The sequence below is a fragment of the Nansenia antarctica genome (assembly GCF_963989245.1).
Source record: "Nansenia antarctica genome assembly, chromosome: 17".
NCBI lineage: Eukaryota > Metazoa > Chordata > Actinopteri > Argentiniformes > Microstomatidae > Nansenia > Nansenia antarctica.
The window spans coordinates 10,807,975-10,828,444 of record NC_137687.1 but is presented as its reverse complement, the minus strand read 5'-3'; the positions used below and the strand labels follow the sequence as shown (position 1 = coordinate 10,828,444).

General features: G+C 42.2%; 1 protein-coding gene across 3 annotated transcripts in view; it reads right to left on the bottom strand.

The window, feature by feature from the left end:
- Window positions 1-20,470, bottom strand: part of kcnip4a (potassium voltage-gated channel interacting protein 4a) — a gene marked incomplete at both ends in the record, with an annotated part of 155,122 nt that overhangs the window by 54,370 nt on the left and 80,282 nt on the right. Inside the window, one exon of one of the 3 annotated variants that reach the window (XM_080547235.1) lies at window positions 7,145-7,244. The exons of the other annotated variants lie outside the window; for them this stretch is intronic. Coding sequence (XP_080403361.1) covers window positions 7,145-7,244 — 100 coding nt within the window. Of the gene's footprint in view, window positions 1-7,144; window positions 7,245-20,470 lie in introns of those variants that run through there. 3 annotated transcript variants of the gene reach the window in all.

Genomic DNA, 20,470 nt, shown 5'->3' with positions numbered 1-20,470 from the left:
GAAGTAATTGTATGGTAACCAGCTATGCTACAGTCATTGTATGGTAACAGCAGCTATGCTAACCAGCTATGCTACAGTGATTGTATGGTAACCAGCTATGCTACAGTAATTGTATGGTAACCATTTTTTTGGGTTCCAGCTTGATTAATTTCCGCGTAAATAGATGTGGTCAAGACTGATTTCCTTGCAGGATCTCATTTTAAAGACCTGGCACCTCATTTTTAGACCGAATAACTGAAATGTAAGACCTTTTTAGGCCTTATGAATCGGATTGCTGGATTTTACACTTTAAGGCTTTTTAAGACCTACGCAGGAACCCTGTATACTGTAAAGGCTTTATGATCATTTGAAATGGTAGAACTACGGTCTGGTCCATGGAGCTCCATTAACACGAGAAGAGCTGTGAGGGGTCACGGTGACCCCTGTGAGTAAAACAATAATAATATCTTTGCACTCGATCAAATTTCAAGACCCTCCTTTCATGACTTTTCCTAGATATGTGCGCTCTACCACCCAGTATCCTTACATTTTCAAAATCACTTCAGGATAAGATATCTTAATAAGATGTTTTGCAGTTTTTCTGTGTAGGAGTTTTTCTGTGTAACCCTAAAAAAAAGAAGCGCCCTCTAGTGATCTTTGTGTGTAAATAGCAGATTTACCTTCTAAAAAGGGGGTCTATTTGACCCCCAAGGCAGCTCGACTAGTAGGTAAAATAGGCACGGCTGTTCTAGTGTTAAGAGGCCCACAGCCGAACAGTTTGAAATTGAATCTTATTCTGGAACTGTCTACATTCTTAAGCAGTAGCAGTAGGCTATATAATAAAATATGTAAATAATACAAAACATAAAACTAATTACAACATGGAAGAGCACAGTGACATAATGCAGATCCTATGGTTAGACTATGATGGATGATACTGTACTACTAATGCCTGTGGAGAGACTGCCTACTGCCGCATAATTCAATGTTAAGATCTGTAGAATGACAATACGCCTCCCAGTCCAGCTGTCTGAGATTCCAGCCATTACCATAATTATAATACATTGTAAAAATGTGTAACACACCCACCTTTTGCTTCTCCACTGAGTGATACAAAGCTGTTTCTTCCCCAGAATCTAATAAATGTGCAAGGGAAAACACAAATATGAATAAAACAGACAAATACATATAGTGAAAACAAAAGGAGGACTATATCCGTAATGAACGTGCAGGCGGCTACTAAGTGTGTTTTGAATAATAGCAATTCCACGAGTAGGATATTCATTAAAATGCAGCAGTTTGTTCAAAAGGTGATTCAACTGCCTGAAAATGCTCCAAATAATTGTAAATTGTAAGTGGCAAAACTATGGAACTCATAAATAAAACAACAAAGCCACTCACTCACATTGCTTTTGGGTGGTTTTTTAAGGATAAGGTGATTTATCTATTGTGATTTATTCCATCTTCCATCTGCTTTCAGTAATGTCTATAAAGAAAAACACTATGCCACAGTTCTCTGGTGGCTCTGATTGTCTTTGCCTTTGCTCTACAGAACACCACCAATAATAACAATGCAAACGTTGCAGCTCAAAGTGCTCCAATTATGTTATTATTTAGTAATTTAAAGGCAGTATTAAATAGAAGGGTTTTTAGTCTTGACTTGAACATATGTGCTGAGGTTGCATCCCTAATGTAAACTGGCAGTGCATTCCACAATTTGGGTGCATAACATGAGAATGCAGCCCCACCAAATCTCTTCTTTTGTACATAGTGGTACACAGAGAAAACCAGCGTCAGAAGACCTGAGAGCTGTGCAAGAGTAACAGGTCTGTTAGAGCTGACACAGCCTAGAGCTCCCTCTGGTGGCCAATTATTGTTGTGCATCTAAAATCCCAGCACTATAGTCAAGGTAAATGCTAAATGGGATCCTTGTTAAGGACCCTAAACCCTTAAACCCTAACATTAGCCCCAACTCTTACTGCATCCCTAACTCTTACCATTAATATTATTAACCCAAACCTTAAACCGTAGCCTAAGCATTTTAAATATCAACTTCAACAGGGGTGGCGTCAGTCTTCCCAGGCATCCCACAAAAAGCATTAACCAACAGTCCAAGGCCATAACTGGGTGAAGAGGGATGTGTCGCAGGGCCGGTCCTAGGCATAGGCGAACTAGGCGGTCGCCTAGGGCACCAAATGCCTGGAGGGTGCCAAATGGCAAAAAAAAAGATTTTATGTCTCTAAGAATTTCATGTCTCTATGAAAATATGTCTCTGCCTACTGTCTCTATTATGCTTCGCGATTAGTCACACTCGCCTCTTGCGAACCTCCCCCCCACCCCTCCCGCCCACCTGCCCGCAACTAACGTGCGTGCCCTCTCTCGAAGGTGGCTTACTGTTAAATGTGTGGGTGGTGATGAGGCAGTACTGGTGGTGGCGCCCCAACATTTTGGGGGGAGGGGGGGGGGCATTAAATCATACTCTCGCCTAGGGCACCTAAATGCCTAGGACCGGCCCAGGATGTGTGCCACTTAGATGCTGTGACCAAGTCACACTGCATAGGCCTGCAAACATAGTTCCCATATCCATATGGGGACCAGATGACCGGACTAGCGGTGCACTGCAGTGTGGCAGGTATCCGGGTCTTGAAGGGTTGTCCCATTTCATAGGGGAACATTTTCAACCACTACGGCTACGACTTGTGGCTCTGTTCAGAGGCCTTGTGCTCCAAAGTGAGTGGCACTCCAAAGCGAGCCACAGTCGTACCCTCCATGGGGGGGTAATCTCCAAACTGCCATTTCAGGGGCCGCTCTTATCAACTGTCACATCTCCGACGGCGGCACTCTGCACTCCGCAGTCACTCACTGTCACTGCTCTGAACAGGAGGCGGCGGCGGTGTGCCTAAACCGGTTGGAGAAATGTGCTGTCTGTGACTGTGACGCCTGTCTATTTTTAAACCCTAAAGTAGGAGAGTATCACAGCGGGAGGAAAAGCACCCCAATTTCAATGTCATGTTGGAAGCTCGAGCAGGGCAGAAATGTTACCAACTGACTTGTTGGAAAGGTGGCATCCTATGACGGCGTCACGTCGACATTAAGAGAATGAAGTAGAAGCCGCACACTCTAGTTGACAAATGCAAAAGTGTATTTTAATTGACAACGGTTTCGGCCGTAGCCTTTGTCAAGTCTTACAAACAACATGGTGCATGTCAGCCATTAAATAGACAGGTAGGCTAGATTGAATAGGTAACACCTGTGAGGACACACCTACGTGAGATTACAAATTACGTCATAAATACATGAAGACAATCGAAACAATCGGTGTTACATATAAGCTATACACTGGCTCAACATTCTGTGTACAATTCTGTGACCCATCAGTGAGGGCTGGATATAAATAACATGTAGCTTTAAGCAGAAGTAGTAGACTACTAAAGTAGTCCTAGTGAGTCCTAAAAGAAGAAAGAAAAGAAGAAGAAGAAGAAAAGCGCCACGTTGAAAGTCACTGAGCTCTTCAGTACGACTCATTCTACTGCCAGTGTTTGTCTATGGAGATTGCGTGACCCCATGCTTGCTTTTATGCACCTGTTAGCAATGGGTGTGGCGCTGAACCCACTAATTAGAAGGGGCGTCCACATACTGTCGACAGTGTGTGCAGTGTATCTCCCCTTGGCCGTAACCATGTCTAGTTTACTTACAACTGGTGGAAATATATTAGAACTGCGTTATACTGTATGGAGCCTAATATACCAGGTAAATACACTGTACCGTCCTCAAGTTCAAAGGACACTAGGCTATTTTAGAATTAGTATTAGTAATTAGTATTTTAAAATGATAATGATGATCATTATTTGCCTATATGTTTTAAATGTGTCCTTTTTTATTATCAAAGGATACATCCATCATCTGAGGAAAATGATAGACTATATACAGCATTTCAGTGTCAGATAAGGACAACGTTTGTTATTGGCCTAGAAACATGCTTTACAAAGTGTTTCAACAATTTGCCAACAATTAGAGTGTCTCTCTCTTTTTCTCTCACTCATCAAACCAACTGTGCGTCCTACATCCCTCGTTCAACAGCCTCTCCTGTAAACTAGAGGCAAGGAGAGCCTTCTTTTAGAGCCAATCAGAGGGCTCGGTATCACACTTATTTATGATTTCTTTTCAGGGCAAAATATTTAAATCAATCTTTTTGACAAGACCCTTTCTTGCTGGTTTGATTGAAGCAACATGAATACGTGGCTTGGGACTGTAAGTGGCTACTTATTTCACACTATTGAACACAAGGCCAACAGCTTCTCAGTCTGAACAGATTATTACAGCATGTAAATAACAGGTGGTCTTGGTGCCACAACACTCCAGCTCATATTATATATATATATACTGTGACGGCTATCAGTAGCCTGGTTGTCTGTCTATATGTTTGTGTCTGTAGTAGTGTCTGTTCTGGTTGTCTGTGTCTGTGTGTGTTTGTGTGTGTCTCTTTAAAATCTAAACAGGAGAGATGAGTCCTCGTCCAGGGGATCCACCCCAAAAAGTAATTTGTTACTTCTTTATCCCTAAAGAACAAGAACGTAACAATACATATATCTGATATTATAGTCACAGTTTTAGAAGATAAAATAAGATAAGATAAGATAACAACAGTCCAGCTGCTCCTAACCCTAATCTTCAAATAGCTCAAATTCAACCTTTGTTTTCTAAAAGGCAGCCTGGAGTCACAGTAGCCAGGCCAGTCACTTACAGTATACAGTAGAAAGAAAGAATTACCTGCTAAGAATGTTTGCATGTGCATATCAGGAAATAGCAACCGGCAGAGGCCTACGAAAGGAAGGTAGGCTTGCTTTGTGGAAGGTTGCGGTTGGAGAGCAGGCATATATATATATGGCAGCTGCTGGACTGAAAAAATCAGGTGTAGTGCTGAGACACAAATATGTACATTTCAAGCCTGCAAACTGCGACACTTTAAATGAATGTGCAATATGACAACCCTAGTCGTCTATCTGTACAGTATAGTATAGTGGATAGTGTACATAGCCTTTATTTATGTAAACCAGCTCCTTCCCTTCTTGTGTTTTTTTTAAAGTTTTTAAAAACCAGGGGAGCCACCCCTCCTAAATGTCGTTGTTTGGTACCTGTACTATAGCAATGACAATAAAGACCATTCATTCATTCATTCATTCATTCATTCATTCATTCATATAACCAAGACTTGACGTGTGTTTGGTCATTTGTGCTGCTAATGTTAATGTTCGCTAATCAGGGTTTAGACTACCCCTTTAATTACTAAGCTCACCCAAACCCTAATAACCCGTAACCACTACCTACATACTGCCTGACCTACCATGTAGTTGCGTTGCTACCCTTTAGTACCGTAGTGCTTTGTGGAAATCCCACCCTACAGACTTCACCCTACAGTAGGAGACCGTGCAGTCGTTGTTAACACTACTCTTAACACCTGGACAATGGCCCTAGTCAACGTTGATGGAACATAGACTTACCTCACTCACACAGGCTTAACAAAAGGGAATGTATTATTGTTTGGGCCCTGCAAGATGCGTATAATTAGTATAATCTATATGCACAGGGGCCCACTTGGCGCCCATCTTTTGACAATGTGTGCATGTTAACACTTAGTCAGCCATGAGGGGTCATTTGTGAGTAAAGAAAAAAAATATATTTTTGACTCAATACAATTTCAGGACCCTCCTTTCATGACTTTTCCTAGATATGTGCGTTCTACCACCCAGTATCCTTACATCTTCAAAATCACACCAGGATAAGCTAGTATAAAGCTATTTTGCAGTTTTTCTGTGTAGGAGGCAGGGCTAATTTACAAGACGGCCAACTAGTGGTCGTTGTGTGTAAATAGCAGCTCGGGATTCTAAAGAGGCATTAGTCATTTGACCCCTGAGGCGGCTCTTATAGTAGGTAAAAAAGGCACGGCTGTTCATGGGAGTGTATAAAGTATCATAACAGACCAATAGGGCCTATACTATTACTGGCCTGATATTCAGTGTTGTTTCAGTCCCATGTTCTTGTGGAAAGTTAATTTCCTGCTACAATGAGATTACACTCAGTAAAAAGCCGTCTGCCTCTCATTTGGGTCATTGTGTTAGCCCTCCCCCATAGTCATTTTCACATCCAATCAAATTCAATTAAAACTGAATTAAAACTCAATCAATCAATCAATCAACAAAGAGGGTGTTAGGGAAAGATATTCCTCAAGAGGACAGCATCACTAACATCTGCCTGAAATAAAGGCCATGAATGACAATGAGAACGCAGACAGCCAGCATGCAAACTTCTGTAACTAAAACAATAAGGAACAATAACTACATTACAACTACATTATAACTACATTTCCATTAATGAATAATACATGATTATATTGTTGAATGACCAATCAGCAAAAGCCAACAGTTGTAGGAACAGTTATAGCAAACTGGTTGACGGTAACTACAGTAGATTTGGTTCAATAATTAAGTCAGCGTATCCTTCTTTTTGCAAAAGTAGATATGGAAAACGCAAACCACATTGCATATTCACTCTGAATGTTTGAACTTTTTCTCATTTATTTTTGGCAGATAAGAGCTCTTCTCTGAGTGGTGAGACGGGGTCATACAGTAGTCTTTTTCTCTCTTTTTTGACACTCTTACTTTGTACCGGATATGGGAGTATGTAAGTGAAGCAGGACTTACAATAACTGACAAAGCAAGGTCGTAATGAGAGCGAGAGCTTAGAGAGCACCATCCATGGCAAAGGAAATCATCAAGGAAGGCAACAACGGTTTGGAACGCGCTTACAGGAATCCCTGACCTGTTGATTGTGTGTTTCCCGAGATGCCTACATAAAATAAGTATAACTGAAATCATCACACAAGTCAAACATCATAGCACTTCAGAGTGACATTAATGTTGTTCTGTATGCAACCACGGAAAGAGACTTCATAAGCTCAATCAGGTTGGAGACGAGGAGCAAAAGACAATTCTGAAACATAGATTTGAATTGAATAAATCCCATTAATAATGAGACCTCACACATGGGGTGACATTCAACGAGCTCTGAGTCGATAAAAAAACAAACAATAATCCTTGTCTCTAGAAGTTACTCGGAAACAACCTCGACAGCTCAAAGAAAAGATGAAGAGTTGCCCTTTTCTTACCGTCGTAATTGGCTTCTAAAAGTCCAAACTGTTCCAGAACCTTGACAAAGAGCGCCACCACCACCAGCACAGCGATCATCTCCAGACCCTCGAAGTTCATGGTGATAGTGTCAGCCTGGACATGGGTTGCCCATGGCCACAGACACAGAGCACACAGGCCATTTAACACTTAGAGACAACATCTCTGGCTGACACGAGAGAGAGAGAGAGAGAGAGAGAGAGAGAGAGAGAGAGAGAGAGAAGGAGGGAGAGGGATGTGAGAGAGTTAGTAGAAGGAGGGGGTAGGTGAGGGGGAAAAAGGGGAGGGTGACAAATTAGATGGCGAGAGAGAGAGAGAGAGAGAAAACACAGAGTGTGAGAAGAGGAGAGGACCATGAGAGAGAGAGAGAGAGAGAGAGAGAGAGAGAGAGAGAGAGAGAGAGAGAGAGAGAGAGAGAGAGAGAGAGGGTCGTGACACAGTGACACAGGGGTAACAAGGGGTGAGAAGAACTGTAAGAAAGAGAGTGCCACAAGTTGCCGTCTAGAGTTGGGGACTGTCTGAATTACCGTATTGACGAGAACAGAAGATCTTTTTTTTATCCCGGAAATAAGTTGCATCGTCTTATATTCGGGTCAATACGGTACTATGCACATTGTTGCCTTTCCCCCTCAGTGTCACACCAATGCACTGAAGAGACTGAACATCAATCACCCTCAGTGCTGGAAGATCACAACATCCAGGAAGTCTGGAACCCTGGGGGCTCCAATCCCATTCCAGTCTGGAAGGCTACTACTATGAATAGGACACGCCCCCAACCATCTAATATGAATAGGACACACCCCCAACCATCTACTATGAATAGGACACGCCCCCAACCATCTACTATGAATAGGACACGCCCCCAACCATCTACTATGAATAGGACACGCCCCCAACCATCTACTATGAATAGGACACGCCCCCAACCATCTACTATGAATAGGACACGCCCCCAACCATCGACTATGAATAGGACACGCCCCCAACCATCTACGATGAATAGGACACGCCCCCAACCATCTACTATGAATAGGACACGCCCCCAACCATCTACTATGAATAGGACACGCCCCCAACCATCGACTATGAATAGGACACGCCCCCAACCCTCTACTATGAATAGGACACACCCCCAACCATCTACTATGAATAGGACACGCCCCCAACCATCTCCCCCTGCTCAGGTGTGGCTGGATGCTGCATACACTTGTTGCTAGTTGCTACAGTAACACAGTTATATACATTGCAGATGACACCAATTCATTCAAGAGCAGCTGTATAGCTGCAGATGTATTTCTTTCTAAATGATTTGTGCAGTGTTCAGTTATTCAGCAATTATTATGTTACTCTAGTAGTACGACGACTGCCAATGGCCCCGGGCCTGAGCATAGATTACTTTTTCCTGCTACGACTGGTGGATAGATGATTCACTTACTTAGCCAAATGTATTTTCTGTAAGTCGCTTTGGAATAAGGTGTCTGCTAAATGCCAAAAATGTAATGTAAAATGTATATATAATATTGAAACCTTTCAAGGGGAAAACACAAAAACAGAGAAACATTCGCTATGGACTGCAATGCAGACTAATCAAAACAAAGGTGACAATAATGACATTATTATACAACGGATAGATCCGGTCCATTGTCTCTATTGGTAAGTTTGCATGGATATCCACGATATACCACGGCTTCTCGTTTCATAACACTTAATTATAACTGTCATACACGGCACCCTTCCTACTCCCCTTTCACCTCATCTTGCTCAAGGGGGATTTGAAAAACAAAGGTTGCTATATTTACCATGGCAACACCTTCTGTGCAGTGCACACTTTAGGCCAGCTCATTTTAGGTCACTATCTGTTACCTGTCTTTATTTATGGCACCTGAGCTCGCTCTAAATATAGATCCCAGGCCCCGATGGCAGGTTTTGTGTGTGGCTGGCTGGGGTGATCACTGGACATGACAGGACAGACTGGGTTAGGTAGATGTGGTAGATGTGGGGGGTGACAGAGAATAGGGGCCCAGTAGGTTTAACACTAGTCTAGAACAGCCATTTTGACCCCTGAAAACAGCAAAATAGCTTCATACTAGCTTGTGATTTTGAAAACGTAAGGATACTGGGTGGTAGAACGCACATATCTAGGAAAATTCATGAAAGGAGGGTCCTGAAATGTGATCGAGTGCAAAGATATATTTTAAAAAATACTCACAGGGTCAAATGACCACACCAGGGGCGGCGCTAGGGGGTGGCTACTTGGGCTCAAGCCCCGGATGTTTTCTGAAAAGCCCCGAATGTTTTACTTAATTAAAAAAAAAAAAAAAAAAAAAAACTCTCGTGAGTAACGTGCAGTACCGGAGTCCAACAGAGAGGCAGCAGCTGCGCGACATTAGCCTGCGTACTGCGTAGCCTGCCCTGCCCTGAAGAAGAAGTGATCTCATTCAGTGCCTGACTTGCAAAATTGTAAGGATGGATATCCCAAAGTTGTTTTCAACAAAACAAGCGCCAAGAACTGTTGCAGCAGCAGTATCAGCAGCTGACAACAATAACATCACCAGCAGTGATGACATAGATGATGTTTCAGGTTTGTGAATCTTATTAGAAAGGTGACTGACTCACTGACACTACTTTTCCGGTTTGCTAATGCTAGCTGGCTATCATAACATAACGTTATGTTATAATGAAAATGAAACATAGCAAGGTACTGTTACGGTACATGGTAAGAAATCAAACAAAGGATAATACTTATACAAATAAAGTGAATAACAGGCTGATAGTCTTTGATATCTGCACTCTGGTTGACTGAGTAACAAGTGAAAAAGAATGATGTAACGTTAATGTTACAGCTAGTAAACATGGAGTAACCACATTAAGTATGCCCTTATGGTAGTATGTATGTATACAGAACATGACTCAAATCTATCCTAAGATGTAACGCTAACTAACTAAGTTTGTTTAATGTCCCAGGGGGGATTTGATTTCACAGTACTATACACAGGCCAACAATACATGTAATATATCGTCATATAACACAGGACAAGACAATCAATACAATATAAGTGGTGAGCACAGAGTCTGCCCTGATATACATACTGTAACATAACTAGCCTCAGCCCATCAATTATGTAATTCTATACAAATATAAATGATGGTGACTGACAGGGGGAGCTACGTGTGCTGACCTCCCTCTGTGCCCAGAACCACCACAATTAGTTTGCTTCATTAAAGGGTGTGAATGTATATGTGTTCTCCAGTGCCTTTTGTCCGCTTTAAGGTGGTGGTAAGTTGAAGGTTGAAGGCAAAATTTTCCGGCGCGCTCTGCGCGCACATTATATTCTCCCTCTGGGCTAAGCCCCGGATCTCCTGCGATCCTAAATCCGCCCCTGGACCACACCCATGGCTGTTCTAGTGTTAGCAAAACAGGATATGTTAGAACACTGACAAACAAAGTTCTCAGTACATTAATTTAAGATGTCATCAAGCACCTGCTTAAGCACCCTTTGTTCTTGATACTCTGTGAGCACTCATCCGAAATCTATGCCCAGTATCTTTTGAAGGTTTGATTGAATACCAACATAAAAGACAATGAAGGTGCTGGCTGTCACACCCAACCAGCTACACAAATCCCTGACGCCTCGAATAGAATAACAACTCTTTGGAAGCTGAAATGGTCTCTCGGTCTCATATGCCTGTGCAAATATCCCAACACATTAACCTGATAAGTTCCTATAACAAGTACTCTTGACACGTTCTCACAACAACAAAAACACATCGTAGCATATAGGACAGATTGCTTCCTTTGAGTGTATACAAATCGAGTTAACATTGAATTCTAAAGTCTCGACCAAAATGCTCCTGCAAGCACTGAGGCCCTGCGAGGCATAAAAACAAATTAATGTCTTCTATTTGTTGTTGAAATTACACAAGAAAGCCCCCACTGGCCTGCAGCTTGTAAAGCAATAGGGTTAATTGCAGATGTATTGATTTTGCTCTGGGTAACTTAGAGTAATGGATTGGGGTACAGTGACTTAAAAAGCTAATTCATCCTGTAAGGCTTTATCCTGTACAAAGAACATGACACTTAGACACACAGACGGGGAATTCAAACACACAAATACTTAGTTATCCAACCCCTTATGTTGTATGCAACAGGATCAACACGTAGGATGCTTAACACTAGAACAGCCATGAGGGGTCATTTAAGTAGTCTTTTGTGAGTAAAGAAAAATGTTCTATCTTTGCACCGATCAAATTTCAGGACCCTCCTTTCATGACTTTTCCTAGATATGTGCGTTCTACCACCCTCTATCCTTACATTTTTAAAATCACATCAGGATAAACTAGTATAAAGCTATTTAGCAGTTTTTCTGTGTAGGAAGCAGGCTAATTTACTAGTGGTCGTTGTGTGTAAATAGCAGCTTCCCATTGTAAAGAGGGGGTAATTTGGCTGTTCCAGTTTTAACTGTGTGACTGACTTACGCAGCGAGAAAAACATTGTGCCGCAACACGGCCCTGATCTCGTCCACAGACTATTGCACACAGCACATATAAGACTGGAAAACGACTGAAATCATGCAATTTGTATAGGGTAAACCAGTGGTGTAGTCTATGTGATACGCAGGACTACGCTGTATACCCACTAGGAAAGGCCAAGGATTTCCGTATACCCACTTAAAAATGTGCAAGGATATGTAATGGCGTTTTGTGACAGAACTTTCACACTTTCATTTATAAGATTCACCCTATCTGTGTTACGAAGCACTTGACTTTTGGACCATTGGGACTGACTATAGCGTCATATACCATCAACGGGGGGAAATGCGACATTAAATTTGTCAAAATGCAGCACTATCATGCACAGATCAGCCTTATAACATATAATGTTAGATATATATATAACGTTAGACAGGGAGCACAGATGTATTTTTATGGCGTTCCGAAATGAACGATATGAGGCTGGGAGGGAAAAATCACAGTATACCCACTAGAAAACACTAGATTGATGTGTTGGTGCTCTAGTCTAGACCCTCCGAGCATATTGGGCAGAAGTGTCTTGGAACGAGATTAACTGGCACCTAGAGAATCTGCCTTCCACAGAGCTCAATAATTGGGTTCAATTAATGAATGAATGTACAATGGAACATTGGATCTAAAATTCCTCAACTGCATATCAATTACAATGATTCCGTTTCCGAATATGAATAGAAATGAATTAACATGCTGTTTTATGTATCGCCATTGCCTTTTCAAATCCAGTGGTCCTTGTCAGATGTTTGTGAATAGCTAAAACAACGGCTAATTACTTCTTCAACACAACAGTCAGCAGTCACTTAGGTTTCCATTAACAACAAACATAGCATGTTTGTGGGATTTTGCTGCCATCATATGGACATTGGTAGAAAAAACAGGGATAGACAAACAGCAAAATGAATCTAAAATGACAAGTGGGTGGGCAAGAACTGTTGAATTGTATAGGCTTAGTTAGGTCTCTGATGAAGAGCCTTTTTACGACACATTATTATCACAATGACGCCTCGAAATAGCTACTCAAACAGGGCTAACAAGGAAATGGTATATAGTATTTCAAACAGGGCTAACAAGGAAATGGTATATAGTATTTCAAACAGGGCTAACAAGGAAATGGTATATAGTATGTCATGGACATAGACCTGCAGCGTCCTGTGGAGTTCCAACTTTCTGTTTTAAAAGAAATCTGTGATTTAGGTCTTCACCTTGGGGCCAGCATAAACTACTGCTGCTCTGTGTGTGTATGTGTGTGTGTGTGTGTGTGTGTGTGTGTGTCTGTGAGTGTGTATGTGTTCTGTGTATGTGTGTGTGTGTGTGTGTGTATGTATGCATTCTCTGTGTGTGTGTGTGTGTGTGTGTGTGTGTGTGTGTATGTATGCGTTCTGTGTGTGTGTGTGTGTGTGTGTGTGTGTGTGTATGTATGCGTTCTGTGTGTGTGTGTGCGTGTGTGTGTGTATGCGTTCTGTGTGTGTGTGTGTGTCTGTGTATGTGAGTGTGTGTGTCTGTGTGTGTCTATGTATGTGTGTGTGTGTGTGTGTGTGTGTGTCTGTGTGTGTATGCGTTCTGTGTGTTTGTGTTTATGTGTTCAGGGTGTGTACGCGTTGTGTGTGTGTATGCGTTCTGCATGTGTGTGTGTGTGTGTGTGTCCATTCAATAAGCCCACTTCCTCGTGCACCTGCAGTGCCTCCCTAAGAGGGATGCTGGTCATTAATCCCAGTCTAAGTAAGCCCTCTTAATATTGGTCACTATGCCCTAAGGAGAGAAGTGATTGATTCCAGAAAGTAAACTATCACGCCGAGAGGTACACCGCGACGTCGGAAATGAAAACGAACTTGCCGCATAAGTACCCTCGACAGCCAACCTCTGTGACCCCGCTGTTGCAATTTAAATGCAAATTTTTGATAACCGTCAACGTCAAGTCAACACACTGTAACTAACGTACTGAAAAATAAGTATGAGGATGTCATGCAGTTCTTAGCAATAAGAAGAGATAAGAGTGGTTTATCTCTTAAGTGGTTTCATAACTTCATCTACAATATAGTAGCCTGTGTATTTTCAATTAAATCAAGTATGGGAGTAGAGTAATCTCTCTCTTTTAATAGATTGATGGCTTCACAATGTCCATGTCTCTGTCGAATTGTCTGTTGATGTGTGTGGGCGGGTTTGCTATTTCAACGTGGACTGTGGTTCGTTTTGTGAATTAGTAAAGCTCTAGAATGCAAAGAAGCAAGTCCCTATAAAAGGCTAATTAAGTGAGTATGTAATATTCACAATTCAAGAGTGTGGCTATGAATACCAATGGCAATATTAACAATGATAAAAGAAATTGGATGTGATGGATTGACTTAGTAGTCCATCCCAGAGAGGATTGAGGAAGCTAAGCTAATGAACGTTCAACATGAATACACTTAGAGCTCGGTAATCTCATTGAAACTGCATACAGTCTGAACGCATTACCCATAGTGGGAGGGTGACTGTTGGCGGCAGGGGTACCCTGGGTAGAGTGACAGCTGCTCTCCCTGTCGGTCGGCCCTCGCCCCCTTTTTGTTCTGTAAACACCAGACGGCACTGGGGCTGAAGCCGGTGCCAGCGGAACAACCTGCTCAGAACCCACCCCCGTCTAACAGGAGAGAGAATCACAATCAATTATCAACCTCGCAACTGCAAAGCACTCAACCACGGCGGAAGGTTGAGTCATTGTTGTTCGGTGATCTAAGTGGGTTCTTGAAAAAGATGAAAAACACAAAAGTAAAAGACAGCTGAAGGGGGGTGGGAATTAGACAATGGCAGTGCAATCATTTTTCCAGATGACCTAATGGGAGGTTGAGTCATTGATGTTTTCGCTGTTTCTTTTGTTGAAAGGTACAGTAATGCATTGAGTGCTACTCTACTCCTACGCAAAACACACCCGCTCACAAACAACAGTAGCTAACAGAGATGTTGACATACAGCCCCACCATAACTACGCTGCCGTATCTCTTTAACCTTGAAACACTTCATCACTTCTAAAGTGAGTCTGGGTGGATTAGAGAGTTTTAGGGTACAGTGGGGTAGGGCCAGTAGCTGAGACAGATGCATTGGTTAATTAATGGTAGGCATTAGAGTGGGTAGTGGAGTGGCACTCGGGTCTTTCAGCCCAGTGTGTTTACTGGGGACTTGGTCCCGATTCATCATTGTATCCTCGATTGTCCTATGGGCTTTTCCTATCCGAACTCTCAGAACTTCTCTCATGCATACTCACAAGAACACTCACATGAACACTCACAAACGTAAGCACACACTCGAATACACTATACTTGCACAATGGCAACGGATACAAAAGCACACAGCTCACTTTGTTTGAAACCCGAATATTTTAGTAAAACAGTGCTTATGGACATTCTGGTCACGTACCTCCAAAAAGTTGTGTTACAAACCGTGTTGTATTGTTCTGCAGAGAATAATCAAATAGATTTGCTTTTGTTAATGACTGCAAAGGGAATACCAGGTATATTTTGTCTCATACAAGTCTACAAAAAAATCTGGAAATCAGGTTATGTGAATCACCAAAGCAGATCAAAGGGTTGTTTCTTCGATCTCTCTATGATTGCTTGACGAGAATATTGTCTGCCGGCCAGACTCGAGCACACACACATCAAGCAAGCACAGAACTCTTACAACTGAGGCCAAGTCAGAGTTGGATAGACAGATTCAGAAAAAGTATATGAAATGAAAATAATATTATTAAGTATAAAACAATGTAATGCTATGAATATTTACAAAACAGCTGAAGTGCTCATGACATTTCAGGCATTTCCCCCCACGGCCAATGTGAACCCCACTTCCCACTACCCAAAAGATGACCACCCCGATCCCTACCCATAACCCCCCTCAATCCAACTACTGTCCCCCTTTGGAATGGAATGGAATGGAATGGAATGGAATGGACTTTATTTGTCATTGCTACAGTACAGGTACCAAACAACGAAATTTAGGAGGGGTGGCTCCCCTGGTGTTAGGAAAGGGGAAAAAAACACATTTTAGAAAAAGCATAAAAGCATAAAATCACAAGAAGGTTAGGAGCTGGTTTACATCAATAAAGGCTATGTACACAATCCACTGAACTATACTGCACAGATAGTCAACTAGGGTTGTCATATTGCACAAAAGTATTTTTTCACATTATTTTAAAGTGTCACAGTTTGCAGGCTTGAAAATGTACATGTTTGTGCCTCAAGTGGTATCCAAGTGGTGCACTGAAATCAGATACTGGAGTCAGTCCAGTAGAACGAAATAGAAAAATGTACAAAACATTACCACACATTTTCATTTCAAATTAGGCAATACCTAGTAGCACTAGGTAGCCTAGTGTTTGCCTTCATGTAACCTATCTGGGTTTCTGTGAAATATGCTTACAGTGCACCAAAATGTCAGCGCTGTGATCTATCACCTGAGAGAGTTAACCAGACTCCCCCATTCATTTTGCTTTCAAAGCGCTTCACAATACTTTAAGTGAAATATGACTTCTGGCAGGAGTGATCCATCCTGTGTCTCTCACAGCAACCAAACGACTAAATATAAACTGTGACAGTTATCGCCCCCTCAACTGACCACACATATACAGTATATTTGAAAGTACTCCAATACAGACCGTAATCTGTTATTTAATAATAATAATAATAATAATAATAATAATAATAATGATAATACATTAGACTTATATAGCGCTTTTCTAGACACTCAAAGACATTTAAGTGACATGGCAATGACTGTGATGTTGATTGCCATTATGTGTGGACATACATGCTATTTGCTGACATAGTAAATGAATTATTATTCATAAAATACAGAGGGTAAAGCTTAACTAAACTCTGTGTGGACTAAAAACTAGAGGCTCGTGTGTAATGGCCATGTTTTTAGGTGAGGACTGAGGTATACAAATAGCCTATCATAAACAGGTTGCATCTAGATAACATGCTGCAGAGACAATCTACTGTAGGCTTGAGCAATCCAACGCACACAAAAACAACTACGGACGCTAAACACATCTCTTGAACTTAAAAACAAAACACAACTTTCATATTTTTTCATTTTAGTCATTAGTATCAAATCAAATCAAATGTTATTTGTATAGCGCATTGCCTCACAAAATGTGACCCGACACGCTTCACAAAGAGCAAAGAAGATAAAAGCAACAACTAAGATGGACATTGAAAAAGGCGAGATTGAATAAGTAGGTTGAATGAGTCGTTTTGGGCATTGTAGTTTTGAGGGCAAACCCCCTCCCCTCCCCTCCCCTCCCCCCTTGGCCTACCTGTCCTCTTACACCTTGCTTTGGGCTGGACAGAGAAGATGACCATCAAAGCACCCATTGTTGCCACTTCCTCTTTCTTGCTCAGTGATCCAGAAGTCTCTCCTCTCTTGAGTTCTGCAGACGCTGGCTAGGAGGAGAGCTGAGCTACGACTACAGCCAAGCCTCTGGTCCGAGCCTCCCTTTTATCTGCCCAGGCTTTGTGTGGGCTGGGTGCGCTTGCTGAGTGGGATGTGGAGTGGGAGTCGATCATCCACGCCTCCGTTGAGTTTTGAATTTTGACGCGTTCCCTTTTTTTTAGCCCCCTCCTTTCCTTCCTTTCTGAAGTAGGGGTGCTTCACAGCAGCACTGCGCTGGCTGGCTGGCTGACTACTTTGTTTGTACTAGTTGAGCACCTAGATGAATTGAGCCTTCCTGTGAGAGAGCCAGCAACATGCTGTGGTTGGAACAGTACCAGTCCACAGTTTCATATACATACTGTACTTCACCTCACAGAGGGAGGGAGGGAGGGAGGGAGGGAGGGAGGGTGAGAACACACAAAGATAAATGATTGTTGCTCACCACAGACTAGGTCCTCCTTTAACTCTAGCTCCAGCTGTGAAGCATAGTAGAAAACCCTGGCACGCCTGTGACATTGACTAAGAGTGTGGGCAAGCAGCGGCTGTGTAGATATTTACATTACAATGAGGCAATCGCTTCAGAACAAGGTCCACTAACACCGTATCAATCCTCAAACACGTTTCCAATTTATAGGTAAGATTAATGTGTGAAGAGACACCCATCCATCCCTCATCTCAGCTGTGAGAAAAATATCAACCACTTCTATGATTGCATTGCCTACGCACATTATGTTACACAGAGGCATGTCTCTCTAAGTCACTGGATGAGAGCCAGAACATTACTATTGTGTGTCAAGCTGTGCTGTACATTTCCTTCAATACATTAATTAAGGCTTTTCTGATCCCCCCCCCCCCCCCCCACCTATGTAAATTATTCATTCAATCGCATAAGCCTAAGGGTATTGCAATTACAATTCCGCAATCCTAATGATTTTAACATATATCTGGGGAGCAACACAGAGAACCATGTGATTGCAAACCTAACAACAGACGTGGAAAAATGGGATTGTTTTGCTGCAAATGTGCAGCAAAGAGATCCAGTTTCAACAGGTTTAAAGAAGAACAGTGGTTTGAATAGAGACACTGAGTTCCAGTTGATACTGGATGGCATACTGACGTCTTTTTCTAAACCCTCCAACCAGGCTAAAGCTGTGGATGGTCAGAAAAGACTGAACACTAGAACAGCCGCCTCAGGGGTCAAATGACCATAGTCTTTACAATGCTCAAGCCGCTATTTACACACAACGACCACTAGTTGGCCGGCTTGTAAATTAGCCACGCCCCAAAATAGAAATTGTCCAATCATATCACAGCAAAAGTCACGACAGGCAGAAAACTCGGACGAACAACTCGCTAATATCTGATGGTGAAAAGCTTCTAGACGAAATATTCTTGTCATCTTTAAAAAAACATGTCTATTACTTGCCGTGGTAAATCAGAAATCAGAAATTTGCCAACTCGTTGTAAGTCATTGAATGTCATTCAGTCACGGTCGGTCAGTCAGTCACTGTCAGTGAAGCGTTGTTTGTTTGTCCGAGTTTTCAAAGGGGCCGTGGCTTAGAGATAGGTCCATTGAGAATTTTCTGTAATGTGTATCATGTCATAACTATCACCTAACACCTCTAGCATGTTATTTTACCTACATACATATATGCACATATTTTTATGAACCAATTTTTAAAAGAAAGGCACTTAAAAAAAAAATGACACAGAATCACCAAAAAAAACTGTAAACCAGAACAGAATTTGACAAATGACTTATTTTAAAAGATACATTTTCCTTTAAAAGGATGTTAATTCACCATATTTATCACAGATGTGCACACGCACTATACACTACACACTATACTATTCACATTATTCATGTGTGTAGAGAGAGACATGCTACATTCTGTGCATGAGAAGGATTTGAGCATTTTGTATTCATGATGAATGACCGTGGTATGACCGTGTGATGTGGGTCCTGAGGGGTAGGCTTGCTGGCAAAGAGCCCCTCTGCCCCTCCCAGACCTTTTTTTGAAAGGGCTGCAAACCCCTTGTTCCCCTGGGCAGGACTGGTTAGCAGGCAGCAGGGAGCATGTTACTCTAGCATCTAACACTAGCTCCTAATTGCCCACGACACACATGAGCGGCGAATCGGCAAAATAACAGATCTCTCCCTCCCACTATAATCTGTTTGTATCCTAATCAGTCCGTCTTCCGTACCACGTAGCTCCCTCCACGGTCTGGCTGTGCCATCTGACGGGTCATAGTATCTGTAGCTCGCAGGAAGTCGACGCACGCAACAGAGTATAGTAGGATGAAGATGTGGTGTTAGGTTTGACACATAAGTCTGGTTTATATGCTTGAAGCTTGATGTTTGTGACCCTCTTACTGAAAATAGTGAAAATACCACCGCTCATCCGTGATCAGACTTTGCTGAGGTGCTGGAACTGAAGAGTATCAATAGAGTGCAAAATAACAGCATCCGCACACTCAAACACTGTGCAAAAAAAAAACGTCGTTTACTGTGAGCTTTCGGTCATAGACCTTCTTCGGGCATGTGTGTGTGACACTCTTACTGAAATGTTAAAATGAGAGTATTTCAGTTGGGACCTTTTCTTGGCCTCTTTTAGCCTCCGTAGCCATTTCCCAACTCAGCAAACTAGCATGTGGAAGCACCTCACCCCACAGTTCGCCACGAAGCAGAACATCACCAGAGCTCTCAACTGTTCTTTTCTTCACACAACACAAGAGAAACACTCTTCTGTTCTCCTTTCAGCAACCCCATGAAGGGCGGTCCAATTCACTATACAGCACAACCTCCAACTGCTGCAATCAAGTACCGATCTTTCCCTACTCCATTATCCTGCTTGCTGTCACAGCCGGTGTGCACTTTGTTGTTCTATAGATACAAGTCTGAAGGCTGAGGTAAAAAACCCAAACAGAGGGGTTGGCGATGCACACTTCAGCACAGTGACAGAGGCTTTAGACCGGGAAAGAGAGAGAGAAGGCTTTACTGACATCCCACTCACAGCAATGTGTCACTGTCATACTGAAGGTCAGAGGCCTTTGTGTTGTGGCTCTGTACTGCATCTACATGATAATTGAGTTTCTCAAGGATTCAAACCAGCGACTGGGGGGTAATCACATCGGCTTGACAACAAGATGACAACCAAAAACCTCCACCTACCGTCCGTACCCTCAAAAAAACACCAACGGTGTAGTTGTGGGAAGATGCAGTCTGCAACTGTCACTTTTCCATTTCGTTTTTTTTACCTCAGTCCAGAGTTGCTTTTCATTTCATTTTTTAAGTTATTTTTTTCTGAGTGGGGCACTCATATTTTTCATTTTATTGGACAGGCATAGTGAAGACAGACAGGAAAGTAAGGAGA